The sequence below is a fragment of the Neophocaena asiaeorientalis genome, unplaced genomic scaffold, assembly GCF_003031525.2.
Source record: "Neophocaena asiaeorientalis asiaeorientalis breed wild unplaced genomic scaffold, Neophocaena_asiaeorientalis_V1.1 scaffold534, whole genome shotgun sequence".
Classification (NCBI taxonomy): domain Eukaryota; kingdom Metazoa; phylum Chordata; class Mammalia; order Artiodactyla; family Phocoenidae; genus Neophocaena; species Neophocaena asiaeorientalis.
The window spans coordinates 2,415,624-2,431,705 of record NW_020172826.1 but is presented as its reverse complement, the minus strand read 5'-3'; the positions used below and the strand labels follow the sequence as shown (position 1 = coordinate 2,431,705).

The following is a 16,082-nucleotide window of genomic DNA, read 5'->3' as shown; positions in this document are numbered from 1 at the left end:
CTGCTGCATGTAGTACGGTATCATAAAGTGGGTCTATAAAGATTTTTCAGTTCTCTAGAAATACGGCTATGAGCTATATAGAGCAAGATGAGAACAGTATTCTAAAAGGAGATTGTTCTCTGTAAATTCATCTGTTTCAATTCCCTGCACACTGTTTATTCTTTAATTGGAAATTTTAGCTCAACTCAATCTTTGGAACATATGCCACACATCCCCAGCCTGGCCGTTCTCCTAGGGCAGGCCCCATCAACTCCATCACCTCTCACATGGGTCACTAGCTACAATATCATCCTAACTGGTCTCCCTGCATCCACTCTTGTCCCACCTGATCTGTTCTCCATAGTGCAGCCAGAGGGGAACTTTGAAAAATGTAAACATGATCCTGCCAGTTCTCTCCTTAACATCCTTGAATTTTCACACTCTTTTGTTTAAAATCTTTAACATGGTCTGCATGCCTGCCCCTGCCTTCCCCTCCAACTTTATCTCCCACCAGTCTTCCCAGTGCCTCTCTGTTGTCTAGTTCTTGGAGCCAGACTGCCTGCATTCAAACCGAGGATCCATCACTTATACTCTGTGCAACCTTGAGTAAGTTATTTAAAAATTTTCTGCCTAAAGTTCTCTATCTGTTATAATAAAATACACTGAAGTACTTAGAATAGTGCCAGCTACTTAGTAAATGCTCAGTAAGCATTGCATATTATATGTATAATGCTCCTTTTAAACTTTAGAGCCTTCATATATGTTGCATTTTGTTTTGAAAACCCCAACAGTCATCCCTCAACACCAATTTACTCAGTTTAAATATCACTTCCTCAGGAAAGAAAGTCTTCTGTAGTCGTCTCTACTCCACCACACCTCCTGTCCCACAATTAATTCAGGCTCAGCATATCAGTGGGCACACGGCAGGAGAGAATTAATTCCTGTGAAACTTCCAAATGGAAGCTAGTTTTGCAAGAGAGAAATATTTTAAAAATTTTAGTATCCAAAGGCTCTAGCAGTATTAAAATGGGCCAAATTTAATTTGCTAGAACATAAAACAATAACTGTAAAAGAACCAGTTTATAGTTATTAAACGATTCCTGAGACACCTTCTACACTGTATTTCTCCTTTCTCATGTTATTTTAATTGCTACTGAATAATTGATCTTGTGATGATTTATATATGAGACTGTAAAATGAGGTCAGTGAGACTATTAAAAAAGGAAGAGGGTGAAAGGTCTTTTCGGTGGAAATCGGGTAGTGGAGATTAGAGGCCACCTGGAGTGTGGTGAGTGCAAAATTCTCTCCACCCAAAGCACGTATTAAGAAGTTAAAAGACAATTTAAATCGGCATGTGTGAAATTGGAATGTTGTCCAGGGGACCTAGGTGTTGCTCTCATTTAGCCAGGATCCTGTCTAGGAGGGGCCTCAGCTGGGCAATGAAGGTCGGAGATGACATCCCCAAAGTGGTACACCCAGGTTCCTGTGGCCAGCTACAGTGGCTAGGGGGGGCGTCTTGAGATTGTGATTTTGTTCTCTTCATTTGGGACCGGTTGGCACCCCGCAAATGTATACAGAAATAACTAGTTAGTTATACAGAAACGGCTATATTATTAATACTTTTGTAAAAGTTGTAGTCATACAAGTGTAATAAGTTTTGAAATCACTGGCTGTGTGGCACGTGTTTTCTCAGCTTTTACAATATTTGGTATGTTTTAAAAATCTGGCAAATTAGAGGAAATGATGTATTGGATTTGTAATTTTATCTGACATTCTTAGAATACCTTAACTCAGTAGTCATGTTTAAATGCCTATAAAAGTCTGATTTGGGTGAGGTTTTTTTGTTGTTGTTAATTTTATTGGAGTAGAGTTGATTTACAACGTTGTGTTAGTTTCAGGTATACAGCAAAGTGATTCAGTTATGCATATACATATATTCATTCTTTTTTCAGATTCTTTTCCCATATAGGTTATTACAGAATATTGAATAGAGTTCCCTGTGCTATATAGTAGGCCCTTGTTGGTTATCTATTTTATATATGGTAGTGTGTGTATGTTAATCCCAAACTCCTAATTTATCCCTCCCCTGCATGTTTCCCCTTTGGTAACCATAAGTTTGTTTTCGAAATCTGTGAGTTTGTTTCTGTTTTGTAAACAAGTTTATTTATATCATTTTTTAAATTAGATTCCACATGAGTGATATCATATGATATTTTGTCTTTCTCTGACTTACTTCACTCAGTGTGATAATCTCTAGGTCCATCCATGTTGCTGCAAATGACATTATTTCATTCTTTTTTATGGCTGAGTAATATTCCATTGTATACATGTACCACATCTTCTTTATCCATTCCTCTGTTGATGGATATTTAGATTGCTTCCATGTCTTGGCTATTGTAAATACTGCTGCAATGAACATTGGGCTGTGTGTATCTTTTTGAATTATGGTTTTCTCTGGAATATGCCCAGGAGTGGGATTGCTGGATCATATGGTAGTACTATTTTTTGTTTCTTAAGGAACCTCCATACCATTCTCCATAGTGGTTGTACCAATTTATATTCCCACCAACAGTGTAGGAAGTTTCCCTTTTCTCTACACCCTCTCTGGCATTTATTGTTTGTAGACTTTTTGATGCTGGTCATTCTGACTGGTGTGAGGTGATACCTCATTGTAGTTTTGATTTGCATTTCTTTGATATTTAGTTATGTTGAGCATCTTTTCATGTAATAGGAAATTCTGATTTTGTAAAGTTAAAGGTTTGATTCTTTTTTTTCCTTTTTGGTTTTTAAGGTTTAATGTGTTTGAAAATCCCAAGAAATTTGATATACTATATTTATGATTTTTAATTTGTTAGATTCATAAAAATGTATAGAAAACTCTTTTTAGAAATTAGATTCATAAAACTGTGTCTTTCGGTGTTTATATTTGAAATTATAAATGGAATTTAATAAAATTTTAAGTGGTGATGTTTAGAAGTCTCTTATAAAATATGCAAAATAATTTGATTGATTGAGTGTGTAATTGCTGTTAAAATGTTTGGAGAATTTCATTTATGCATTGTAAATAAAAACATCCTTAATCAAAAACTGGGAAAACCACTATTGAAAAGCTACTGTCTCCTACACCCTTTCCACAGACCAGCACCTCTCTCAGAAGGAGCCCCTTTTAAATGCTTCTGGTTTTGGTTCTTCTGATATCTAATACTGTAACTCTAAATACCTCTATATTTTTTAGATAGTATTTATTAACTCACCCATGAGAGAGGGTGACTTAGTTCACTTATACTACTTTCTTTTTCATTCCCCCTTTAACATTCAAATTATAATAAAGCAAAATTATTATTATTAGACTTTCTATAGGTTACAATTGTTCCTTTAAATAATATACCCATACTGCCTTTTCTTGTTTTATAAATTTTAGTATTGTTACTCTCTCCTAACTGTAGAATAAGGTTATCTTGTGCAGTGCTGATAAATGCTTAACAACCAGCTCTCAGGGCAGGGGTGGGAAGTGGAATGTAGTATTTGCTGATTTCCATTAACTCACATCATGACCAATTTCAGGCTACTGGAATGATGTCACTGAGTTGGGATTAAAGCCAGCTTCGGTCCACCACTGAACCAGTATCCAGTATCCTTTTTTTCCACCTTTTCTTCCTCTTCCACCTCCTTTCTTCTGTCAGCTGTTTTTTCTTGTTACAGTGTTAAGATTGTTTATATTTACAATCTAACCTGTCACTATAGCAAACATTAACATGTTATCCATTGGTTGATTATAAAATAACACAAACGAAGTTATGCTCTATACATATTGCTGGCCGAGAAGTGTGTTGGAGTCATATTTCCTTCTCAATGGTCTGATTTCATGGCCCTTGAGTCCCTTAAATGCAAATTTCCCCTAACAAACACCCTAACATAAGGGTAAAATAGACTCCTCTTCCTTATACTTTATCAATGGCATAAAATCATTCTACCTGCTTCTTATTTTTGGATCACAATTTTTACATACAGCCTTGATTTTGTTTTTTGCTAATTTTCTTCTTTATAGTTGGCCAGACTGATGGGCCTTCACCAATTCCCCAATTCTGCCATCCTCCCAATTATACTCTCTTTTCCCTGGGGATCACCTAACTCAGCCCCAGTCATCCTGCTCTTGCGGCACTGTGAGCCCACTGGATCGCTGTTGGTCTGCATTTCCTTTCATGGCTCTCCTAGGTTGGATGAACTGTTTCCTGGATCCTATGTCTTCCTCTTTTTTGGATTCATTCATATTTTTTTCTCTCCAGGCTCCAATCCCCCTGGACTGTAGCCTTAGTAACTTTCTAAGAAGTGCTGTGTGGAAAGCATTTTCTGGGGCTGCACGTCAGAAAATGTCTTCACTGTGCTTATACGTTTGGTTTAGGGAACTGCCTAGAGAATTAGAGGTTGAAAATATTTTTTGCATCCACGTTTTAAATGACTGCTTCATTTTCTTCTTGAGTTCAGAGTTGTTGTAAAGAAGTCTAATGCCACACTAACTCATGTACCCTTGTTTTCTGAAATTTCATGAGGCTATAGCTAGGTATGTTTTTGGTGGTTTTTTTTTTTTCCTTTTTGTACTGTGTAGTCAATGGGGCCTTTTTGCACTTTATTATTTCTTTGGTACAATTCGCCCCTTAAGTTTCTCTATTTTCTTTTTTTTGAGAGACTTCTATTAGTTGGGTGCTAGATTTTCCATATTTGTCTTCTGTTTCATATTTGCCAGTTCTATGTGTGTTTGTCCTGTACTTTTAGGGAATTCCCCAAATTTATTTCTAGTTGGTCTATTAATTTTTTTGACAACCAAAATTTAATCTTTCATAGCTCTTTTATATTCTCAGTTTGTCTTTTCGAAAACATTCTGCTCTTAGTTAATGGATATAATAGCTTCTTTGATCTCTTAATATATTTCATAAATTTATTTTTTATTTTAATTATGTCTCTTATAGAGATAGGTTTCTTTCTTTTTTTTTTTCGGTATGCGGGCCTCTGACTGTTGTGGCCTCTCCTGTTGCGGAGCGCAGGCTCAGTGGCCATGGCTCACGGGCCCAGCCGCTCTGCGGCATGTGGGATCTTCCCGGACTGGGGCACGAACCCGTGTCCCCTGCATCGGCAGGCGGACTCTCAACCGCTGCGCCACCAGGGAAGCCCAGAGATAGGTTTCTTGTTTGTTCATGTGAGATTTTACCTTTTATGCTTTTAGATTTCTTTCATGTGCCTTGCGATCCTTGATCATTCATATTTAAGAAAGAAGGACTAAATTGGTTATTCTTGGTGTCTTGTACGTAACCCCTCTACTGTTGAGAAGGGAGATATATATATATTTTAACATCTTTATTGGAGTATAATTGCTTTACAATGGTGTGTTAGTTTCTGCTGTATAACAAAGTGAATCAGTTATACATATATCCCCATATCTCTTCCCTCTCGCGTCTCCCTCCCTCCCACCCTCCCTATCCCACCCCTCTAGGTGGTCACAAACCACTGAGCTGATCTCCCTGTGCTATGCAGCTGCTTCCCACTAGCTATCTATTTTACATTTTATAGCGTATATATGTCCATGCCATTCTCTCACTTTGTCCCAGCTTACCCTTCCCCCTCCCCATATCCTCAAGTCCATTCTCTAGTAGGTCTGTGTCTTTATTCCCGTCTTACCCCTAGGTTCTTCATGACCTTTTTTTTTTTCTTAGATTCCATATATATGTGTTAGCGTACGGTATCTGTTTTTCCCTTTCTTATTTACTTCACTCTGTATGACAGACTCTAGGTCCATCCACCTCACCACAGATAACTCAATTTCATTTCTTTTTATGGCTGAGTAGAGAAGGGAGGTATATTTTTGAAACTGACTTCTCCGCTGAACAGGAAGTCTGACTAGAGGCTCTGTGTATGTATGAGGGGAGCTGGCAGCTCCAGCCCATTCATACTACAAATGCCACAAGGAGGAAAGCTTTACTTTGGGTGTCCCAACCAGATGGAAATCCTTAGCTCTCCTCTACGTCTTGGTCAATTTCTTTAGGAAAAAAAGTCCTCTGGATTTTTGCCTTGGGTCATTGCCAGACTTTTGAGAGCTCTATGCAGAAGAAAGAATGGCAGTCAATGAAGGGAAAGTGGAGGGGTAGGGGTCTGGCTGGCACAACTGTCCTGAATCCAGACTTCAAATTAATTGCCCTATTTTCAGCCTCACTCCTGCCTTCCACTCTGAGTGCCGACACTGAGCCCAGAGCCTGTCTACGGATAGGGGGAAATCAGCTTCCACCTCTACTGAAAGTCTCTTTTTATCTGGCTGCATCTTCCTCTGTTTGTTTTCTGTCTATATTTCTCCCTCTGCTTTTCTTCATCTAGAATTTTATGATACATTTAGCCCTTCCTATTTTCTTTGCTTCTCTGAGTTTATTTCTTTTAGTACTTCTGTTTCTTTATTCAGTGATTTCTGGGAAGAATAGTACTTGCATGCATGTGCTCAGTCCATCATTTGGAACCTGAAGACAACTGAGCTATTTCTGAATGCCTTTGTTTCCCCAAAAACACTGTGCTTAAGCATCAGGTACTGAAGAGCAAGGTCTAAACAAATGGCCAGTATTTCCATCAAATTTATGCTTTTCTTCTGAAATGCGTTATAGATTCTTACCCCAAAATTGAATGTGGCTCAGAAGAATTAACTCTCGAGTCCAACAGAAAGCGTTTCTGTGTGATGTTCCTCATATCTTCCACATTAAGTACAGGGTAACCCATCTGATTGGTCCAGGTGTCCATTACTTCTTTCACTGGTAGATGACTTGCCTAAGATATGTTTAAAAAATAGAGAATAATCAATCAACAAATAAGGGGAAATAAAAGGATAGAATAATCAGATAAAGAAATGATTGATAAATCATTTGTTAATCAAAGAAATGTTTGAGGATATACTCCTCCTTACCTCTTCAAGTGCTGCCCAAAAATCTGAAGTTTTGGCATTCTTAAATTTGTATTTTTGCAAGTAACTCTGCATGTGAAAGATAACAAGTATTTCAAAAGTCAATGTTTGCTTTTTGCATATTTCCACAACATGAGCTGAACCCTTCAACATGTCTCGCTCAATGAATAATATAGCAAATGTACCTAGAATGAAAATCAAATGATATGCCGTATGCAAAACATTTTGTAACCTATAAAAACACTGTACAAATAACGATTTATTTGTAAAGCATAAGGAATATTTTTTATTAATGAGATAATTCGCTTTTTTGTTGTTTTTTTTTAGTCTAATGGAATTGTGAACAGGTGAGGTAAAGAGTTTAATTTTTTCAGGACAACCAATATAAGATGCTTAAGGACCGTCAACTATTTAGCAAGCAGTCAACAGTCCAAAACATTTTTGATCCACTAGGAAAAAAGATCCATAATTCTATGATGTTCACTTATTGGTGTTAACCTGTCCACTGCTGGCTGCATCCCCTACCTTTATTTACACCAGTAGTGTTTTCTCATCTCACACACTAGATGACCCCATCACATATGAGTGATTGAAGTGATATGCAAAGATAAAACTGGTGAGCTTGGCTCTAAGCCAAGGCTCAGCAAACTTTTTCTGTAAAAAGCTGTATAATAAAGATTTTAAGTGTTGTGAGACATATAGTCTCTGTCACAACTACTCAACTCTGCCCAAATAGCACAAAAGCAGTCATAGATAATATGTAAGTGAATGAGAATGGCTGTTTCCCAATAAAATGTTATTTATGCACACTGATATTTGAATTGCATACAACTTTCACATGTCATGAAATACTCTTTTGAGTTTTTCCAACCGTTTAAAACTGTAGAAGTGATTTTCATTTGCAGACCTTACAAAAATGGGTGGTGGGCTGGATTTGGCCTGCAAGCTGTAATAGTAGTTTGCAGACTCCTGCTCTAAATAAATGAATATATAGTCTTCTGAATAATAATAATCATGATGATGATGGCTAAATTGGGAAAATTATTCACTCTAAAGAGTAAGATTTCATTTTTCAAATATTTTAAAAATACAAATCTTTTAACTACAAGGCTCCCTTTTTGTCAGTTCTAGTCACAAAACCTCTCTATATATGAGTTTTCAGGCATAATATGATATCCCTAGAGAAAATTCCTTGTCTTCTTCTAATCTCATAATTAGGCACTACTTATAGTTCTCCAGGAGACCTTCCAGAATTCCTGCTGTATAACTCCTCTGTTATGCTCTAGAATTGTCCTGCTTAAAATGTGGAAGTCTTTGATAGAAATCGAACCTTCTTAAGTGGTCTTTGAACCTTCAAAGAAAATAACCAGTGGTTGACTTTGCTCATATCATTTTCACTCTAAGTTGCTCTAATTTTCAGGAGGTGCTATACCTTAGTCCTGTTATCTTCTAAATTCCTCTTTTTAGGCATAGAGAGAGAAAACAATATTATCTGGACTGCTCCAAGATGCCTGGGAGAGGGTTGAGGCCAGTTTGGAATGCTGCCTTCATATTTGTTCTTTTGATTGGTTCACTGCTCAGCACTGCCACTGGAGGGCAGGCGAAGGAAGGGAGAAGAAATGAAAGGCACAGATTCTGTATCAAATTTAGGTGTTCGTTCCAGAGTTTTGCATAGATCATTCATTCCTTCTTAGTAAAATAATTGGATGCTCGGAATAGTAATAATTATAATCATAGCTACCTGGTAATGATGATTTCTAGTGAATAGTATCTTCTTAAAATTAATTTAGAGGAGCTTCTTTGTATATTCATGGTGACTTGTACTTAGAAACATGCAATCTTGGAACTGAAAGGAACCTTGAATACTATTTTATACAAGTCTCACATTTTGGGCATGAAGGAAACTGGTGTCTAGAGAGGTGAAGAGATTTGCCTGAGATTACGGTGAAGAGACTTCTGAATCCTGGATCAGTTTGTGTGGTTTTCGTCACTGTTGTTATTGTTACTGTTTTTTAAATTGCAGTTTCTTGCTTCACCTTAGCTAGAGGCTTATATAAACAGTATATTAAAAGGAACTAATTTTATTTTGTCTATATTAGTGCTTTTGAATATTCTATATTAAGAAATTTCCTTCTTCACCTTGCATAATCACGATGCAGTCATTCCAGTCAAAAGTTTACGATGACCTAGGTCCCCCAGTAATAGTCCCTCAGTTAGTATCAGTGTGCACAAAGGAAAGGAACAGTGTTTCTATGACTAGTATCTCAGGAACGGACAGGACATTTTCCAGTTGAACCATTCCTGTCTTATCAGCGATACTACTGATACTAGGAGAAAAAGAAAGGATGGATATATTTCTCAGCTTCTATTTCATGACCATACATTGTTATCAGCGCTCCATAATTTAATATGCTTTTTTACATACAAGCACAGCCTGAAAGATTTTCCAGTTGATGGTTTTACTCTTTTTTTTTTGCGGTACCCGGGCCTCTCACTGTTGTGGCCTCTCCCGTTGCGGAGCACAGGCTCCGGACGCGCAGGCTCAGCGGCCATGGCTCACGGGCCCAGCCGCTCCGCGGCATGTGGGATCTTCCCGGACCTGGGCACAAACCTGTGTCCCCTGCATCGGCAGGCGGACTCTCAACCACTGCGCCACCAGGGAAGCCCTGGTTTTACTCTTAATTCCCCTCACTCCGTACCTACTTTGCTGTCTGAGATTGGGTTTGGGGTTAAAGTGATGAGCATGAAGGAGAACAGAGAGCTGGCCATCCCCAGAGTTAGCACCACACCAGGTTAGCTAATGAAGAGTCACTTTTGGTAGAAAGTTAGTATTTGCAAGGGGAAAATCTTGGACAGTGTCACATATTGTGGGGTTTAGGGGCAGCAGTCATAGCATGATGATAAATCAAGGAGAGATACATTTGGATACTAGAATTATGTGAAGGGATGTTCCAATTGGTTTGAGAGCTTATTGAATGTGACCTATATTGATCATATATTATTTTCAGATATTAGCTAGTGTTTGAAGATTGAAGGCAAAAAATGAGTGTTTCAGTGTCTTTTTGTAAATTAATTCCATAGCACTATAATGATATGAAAATTAGTATCTATTCATTCTAGCGCCGTTTGTAGTCGCAGTTAGGGTGGAGGAAGATGGTTTTAACGTGAGAAATATTAGTTTTAGACTGGACTGGGTTTTTAATTAATTATATCACAGATATGAGATAAATAAAATGCAAGAGTATTATTAAATTATTAGAATAGGTATTCTCTTTTAAAGACTCTTTTGGTACTTCTCAAAAAAAGTTAATATAAAAAATAATTTGAAGTCCACTTTGAAGATTCCAAGAACGTGTTATTCATCAGTTTAATTTAGAATGAAAACTATGCAAATGAAATTTTAATTTACTTTTAAAAATGAATTGTCTTTGTTTATTTTTATATTCTATATTATTTATTATAGACCATTCATTCATTCAAGAGGCATTTTTTGGATCTTCTAACATCTGTAATGCATTCTCCTACTATATGCAAAAATATAGAAGACACAGTTCCTCACAAAAGGTGCTTACAGTTAGAGAAGTATGAAATTTGAGTCTGAAGCTGATGAAAAGTTTACAAGATGTTCTAATGTACACTTAAGAACAAACACATAGCTTCTCTCTTTCCACCTAATGTCCACACAGAATATTTTATTTATGGACAAAAGTAGTAAAATGTACTGATGTGCTCCCTGAATATTTCCTAAATCCTGCTTATTTTTTACTTTAATAATCACCTAGGAATTTAAGTATTGGGTAGAAGGGGACCATTTCCTTTTATGGTATTATGGAGAATGCTGATTGCCACATAAGAAGACTTGGCAGTAGTAAGAGCTGTAGGAATGGTGGGCAGGCACTGTCCTGGGGAATCACATCCAAAGGAAGTACTGGTACCCTTTGGGAAAGCTAGCAGGGCACTGCTCTCACCCATTTTCTATTTTATGGATTGGATACTATCAGCGCTGCTCTGCCTACTACCTGGGATGTCACAGTAGGGGGGATGGAGATGGAAGAGAAAGAGTAGGAAGACAGTTCCATCCCTAGCTACAACAGAGCCAACCTGCAGACAGGACAGTTACAGGGACATTGTAGCAATGGTGGTAATATAGATAATATAAAACCCTGAGAGAATTGGCTTATGGTCTAGAAGAACAGCAATGGAATTGAAACATCCACTGGAGGAATAAGCTTAACTGGGATGTGTGAAATGCTTTAAGGAATTGACTGTTATTTCTCTTTCCAAACAGAAGCAGGCCCTCTTTATTCACTGACTTTATCATAATAGGAATATGTGTGTTAACCATTTTATAATCTAATAATAAGGGAAAAGTCCTTTTAAAAACTATAATGGAAGAGCTTTATAGATAGATTTAAAATTTTATATTATGTTGCTATGGACTGAATTGTGTTCCCCCCAAATTCATACTTTGAAGGCCTAATGCCCAATGTGATGGTATTTGGAGATGAGGCTTTTGGGAGGTTTAGGGTGAGGTTTAGATGAGATCATGAGGGTGGGAGCCTCATGATGGGATCAGTGTCTTATAAGAAGAGGCATCAGAAGGTTCTCTCTCTCTCTGCTATGTGAGGACACAGCAAAAAGGTGACCATCTGGAAGCCAGAAAGAAAACTCTCACCGAAAACTGAGTCTGCCAGCACGTTGTTCTTGGACTTCTTAGTCTACAGAACTGTGAGAAAATAAATTTCTGTTGTTATGCCACCCAATCTATGGTGTTTTGTTATGGCAGACTGAGCTAATACACATATAAAGGGTGTAAAAAAATAAGTAATCTGTTTCACTTCTCTATGAAACTTTTGTTAAATGACAGTTACAGATACAACATAGGTAATAACCTGGATGTGATCACCTTTTTGTGTTCTGCAATATTATCCTTGAGCAAGGAAAAGAAAAGTAAAAAGGGAATTGTCCTTAATTAATCACATATCTTAACATTCATCAGCCATATATCAGTGTAGTTTTTAAATAATATTAAAAGTAATAAATCATACCTGACATCCTTTTTGAAATTTCTCTGGTGTCATCCAATCTTCAAGCATTCTCAGAATGGAAGCTCCCTATGATGGAAAAGAATGGCAAGTTAAATTAATAAAGGATATGTAAGAAACAAATATCAGTGATCACTATTGTGACTAGTATTTCATGATCATATATGTGAGATAATGTCTTTAAGATGATTATGCTAAATTATATGGCTACCAATTTGTGATTTTAGGATGAAAATACCACTTGGCATACCCCCTGTATCTATGCTTCTAAAATAACTGAAAGGCAAGGAGAAATTGATAAAATGGCCATCGTTTCAGTAACAAGGTTCAAATAATTATTGCACTTCACCACATGAACCAGTAGATGGGGCTTTCCTAATGAAAGAGAAACTGGAGAAAGTTTTAGAAAAGTCATGTTCTTTGATGAACAAGGAAAGCAACTTCAGGATAAAATTCTGGCTACTTCTTAAGTATATTGGAATATTTGGGAAAAATAATTATATTTTAACAGAGGGGGGTAGACAGTTGAGGAATTAATCTGGTCAAATAGTTTAATATAGATTGCATATATAATTTAGGCATAAAATGCTACTCTTCCAAAGTGGTTTATCTCATTTGATTTTATTTAGTCTGAAGAGTCTGATGAATACTTCTGCTGTCTACTTGCATTTCATATGTTATAAGATTAATTTTAAATGCATTATTCATAGATTTAAAAATCAATTTTCAAGTAACTGACCAGAAAAACATTGCTTCCCCATTTAAGTTAGCAATTTCTACTGTAATTTATTAAAATATGTTATTTTTGTACCTAGTATAAAGCTAAAGGCTTAGAAACATGTATTTATTTCTGACCTAATACCTTATACCCATGGAATATCTAGGACTTAGGAAGAAGCTGATTTAATAAATATAAATGTCTCTATGTGAATTATTAGAATATACTATAAGTGGATTAGAGATTCTCCTTTTAACAGAAAGATAAAAAGAATCATTGACAATATAAAAGAAAAATGAATAAAGGAAGCCTGAAATAATGCCATGAGAACATATGAGAGGGAAAGCCAAAAAATATGATGCTATAAACTTCAAATACTAATATATAGAAGGCTTTTTCACTAAAGCCAATTTTATCTAGTATTCATTTTCATAATTGTAATATTTTGTCTTAAATAAAACTTTGGGTATCCCCAGAACAGTAAAATGTATTAGTTTGCAGTGGCTTTTGAACAACTTAACCTAGTGGGTAAACCACAAGAGGCTGGGGTGGAAAATCGACTAAAATATGTTGCATACAGGTGTGGAATATGTTTAGAGGAGAAGCTATAGGAGAAGTTGTGGGAGAAAAATGGGTAGCATAAATCTTCAGGTCACTATGGGTTATTAGCAACTTTTCATAAAATTTTACTGGATAAAAATGCCCCATCTACATGGCTGCTGAGCCTGCGCGTCCGGAGCCTGTGCTCCGCCACGGGAGAGACCCGCATAAAAAAAAAAAAAAAATGCCCCATCTATGACATGCTAACAAATTCATCTTTAAATCGTATATAAAAATGGATGAAAGTAATTCCTTCAAACGGAATTGGATTTAAGTGCTTACTGGAAGCATTCTACTAGAAAAGGTGTCCACATATATGGTACTTCTCATTGACCATGGCAGAGAAGGAAGATTTACTGTGTTTTAAAAAATCAAGTCAAATAACTTTAAATTGGATGCCTAAAGGGTAAATGTTCAGTTATCAGAATGATAGCTGTTATAAACAAAAGTAAAAAGAGAAACTTTTAAAAATCTGCTTCAGAATTCTGTGACAATGACCAGCATTGATCATTTCCGCTGAAAATTACAAACTGTTGAATATTCAGCACTTGGAATAAGTTCTACACTGTTTCCCAAAGCCCATTAACATAGTATAACCATTCTTACCATTTGTAGGCATTTACTAAGAGAAAACCCACTAAACAGGAAGACATTCAAAACAGTGTTATATTTTCCGCACCTTGCTATAGGAAATCCCATCAAAAACAGATGTTATTTCATCAGGACTTGTCACAGTGACTATAATTGGGTGTGAAGATATCAAAGAATCATCCTCTTGTACAGGTAATACATCTTCAAGTAGCATCTGATCACGCTGAAATGACAGAATGAACCAAAGAAATCTAGCACTTCCTTTATAGTGGTTTATATGTCAAAATATCATTTATATAATACACATTGGGGGAAATAAATATAAATGACTCATATTTAAAATAAATATTAGATGTTCAAATTAATCATATTTTGCACTGATTTTTCTATACTGATTCCATTCCCTTCTACTTAAAATTCCCTTGACTTCACCCCTATATGGCAGGCCAAGAAGACAGAAGCATTTATAAATTCTGTTTCTGCTATTTCTGTGTGACTTTCAGACATGAGCCAAACTTTTCAAGCCCTATTTCATATGTGTGCAATAAGAATGATGATATCACCCCACAGATTTGTCTGAGACTTAAGGAAATGTGTTGATTTGTCAAAAATTGTTTTAGGGGTCTTTTTCCATTAATCATTGGAATTTGGATGATTCGTAATTAATTGAAGAAAACATTAACTTTTGCTTTAGTTCTAATAATTACCTTCTCATTCCTGTCCTAGGTTTTCTCAGCAAAATAGAGTGTTTGAGAGGTCTAGCACTATAGTCAAACTTCCTAGGTTCAAAGCTCAGTTTCTCCACTTTCTAGACATGTGAGTTTAAGTAATTTCCCTCACCCATGATGGCAGCTACGTTTTTAGAAACGTGCAGAGGATTTAATGAGATAATGCATGACAGGCATTTGGCATAGTACCTGGCACAGAGTGAAAACCTAACACACTAGCTGCTATTATTTTGATTCTTAATCAATTAGATTCTGAAATCTAGTTCTATTAAATCACTAATAATAAAAACCAAAAGCTTTATTGATCTTAATCAAAACTATTTCCCAAAAGGAGCATGCTATATTAGTTTACATTTTCCAACTTTGTGAATTCCACTTACAATAGGCAAGATACTATTGTCAAGTGATGACTGTCAATCAAGGTAATTTTGTCTTGGATTTTAATTTTTGTTCCCCTAAAATGTTTAGGTAAGAAGAAAGGATCTTAATCTCAGTGTCAGGAAATTTGACTCTCATCTTGGCTGTGCTACCAGTCGTCTGTGTGACATTTGGAAGGTACATTACCTTCCTGGGCATCAGATTTTTTCACCTGTAAAATGAGGCTCCGTTATTGTGGTTCTTATCAAGCTCTCTTACAATGTATCTTTGTTTATCTATTCCCTCCACCACCAGACCCTAAATTAGGAACTTCCTTAAGGGCAGGAAGTGTGTTTTATTCAGTTTTGGGTCCTCCGTAGTGTTCACTGAATGAAGAATGAATGAATAGATGAAGAATGAATGAGTTGGATCATATGATTAAATTTCATTTAAGAACTGCATACTAAATTTTTCCAATATTTAATTGTTTTTGAAACACTAAAAATGGAATTTTATAATATTACATATACAATATATTACATAAACAATACATCTTGATATAAGAAGGGTTACTGTATAGAAAATACAGGACAAAATAAAATTTCATTTATATAGTGTAATTTCAATAAATTATGAAATCAGCGATTTTCAACATAGAGGAATGGTCCTCAACTAGGGGACATTTTATCATTCACATGACATCTGGCAATATGTGGAGACATTTTTCTCTTGTTTTCTCTCTTTTTTTAATTGAAATATTGTTGATTTACAATGTCATGCTAATTTCTGCCGTACAGCAAAGTGACTCAGTTATACACATACATACATTATTTTTTATATTCTTTTCTGGCTCCGGACACACAGCTTCAGCGGCCATGGCTCACGGGCCCAGCGGCTCCGCGGCATGTGGGATCTTCCCGGACCGGGGCAAGAACCCGCGTCCCCTGCATTGGCAGGCGGACTCCCAACAACTGCGCCACCAGGGAAGCCCTCCATTATGGTTTATCCCAGGGGACTGGATATAGTTCCCTGTGCTATACAGTAGGACCTTTTTGTTTATCCATCCTAAATGTAATAGTTTGCATCTACTAACCCCAAACTCTCAGTCCATCCCTCTCCCTCTCCTACCA

The 16,082-nt window shown here is 36.5% G+C and overlaps 1 protein-coding gene across 1 annotated transcript in view; it reads right to left on the bottom strand.

Moving 5' to 3' along the window:
- The window catches only part of ENPEP (glutamyl aminopeptidase), a 97,462-nt gene that overhangs the window by 34,988 nt on the left and 46,392 nt on the right, over positions 1-16,082 (bottom strand). Inside the window, exons 7-10 of the mRNA XM_024741950.1 lie at positions 13,956-14,090; positions 11,962-12,027; positions 6,917-6,982; positions 6,629-6,780 (exon numbers count right to left, since the gene is read on the bottom strand). Coding sequence (XP_024597718.1) covers positions 6,629-6,780; positions 6,917-6,982; positions 11,962-12,027; positions 13,956-14,090 — 419 coding nt within the window. The remainder of the gene's footprint in view (positions 1-6,628; positions 6,781-6,916; positions 6,983-11,961; positions 12,028-13,955; positions 14,091-16,082) is intronic.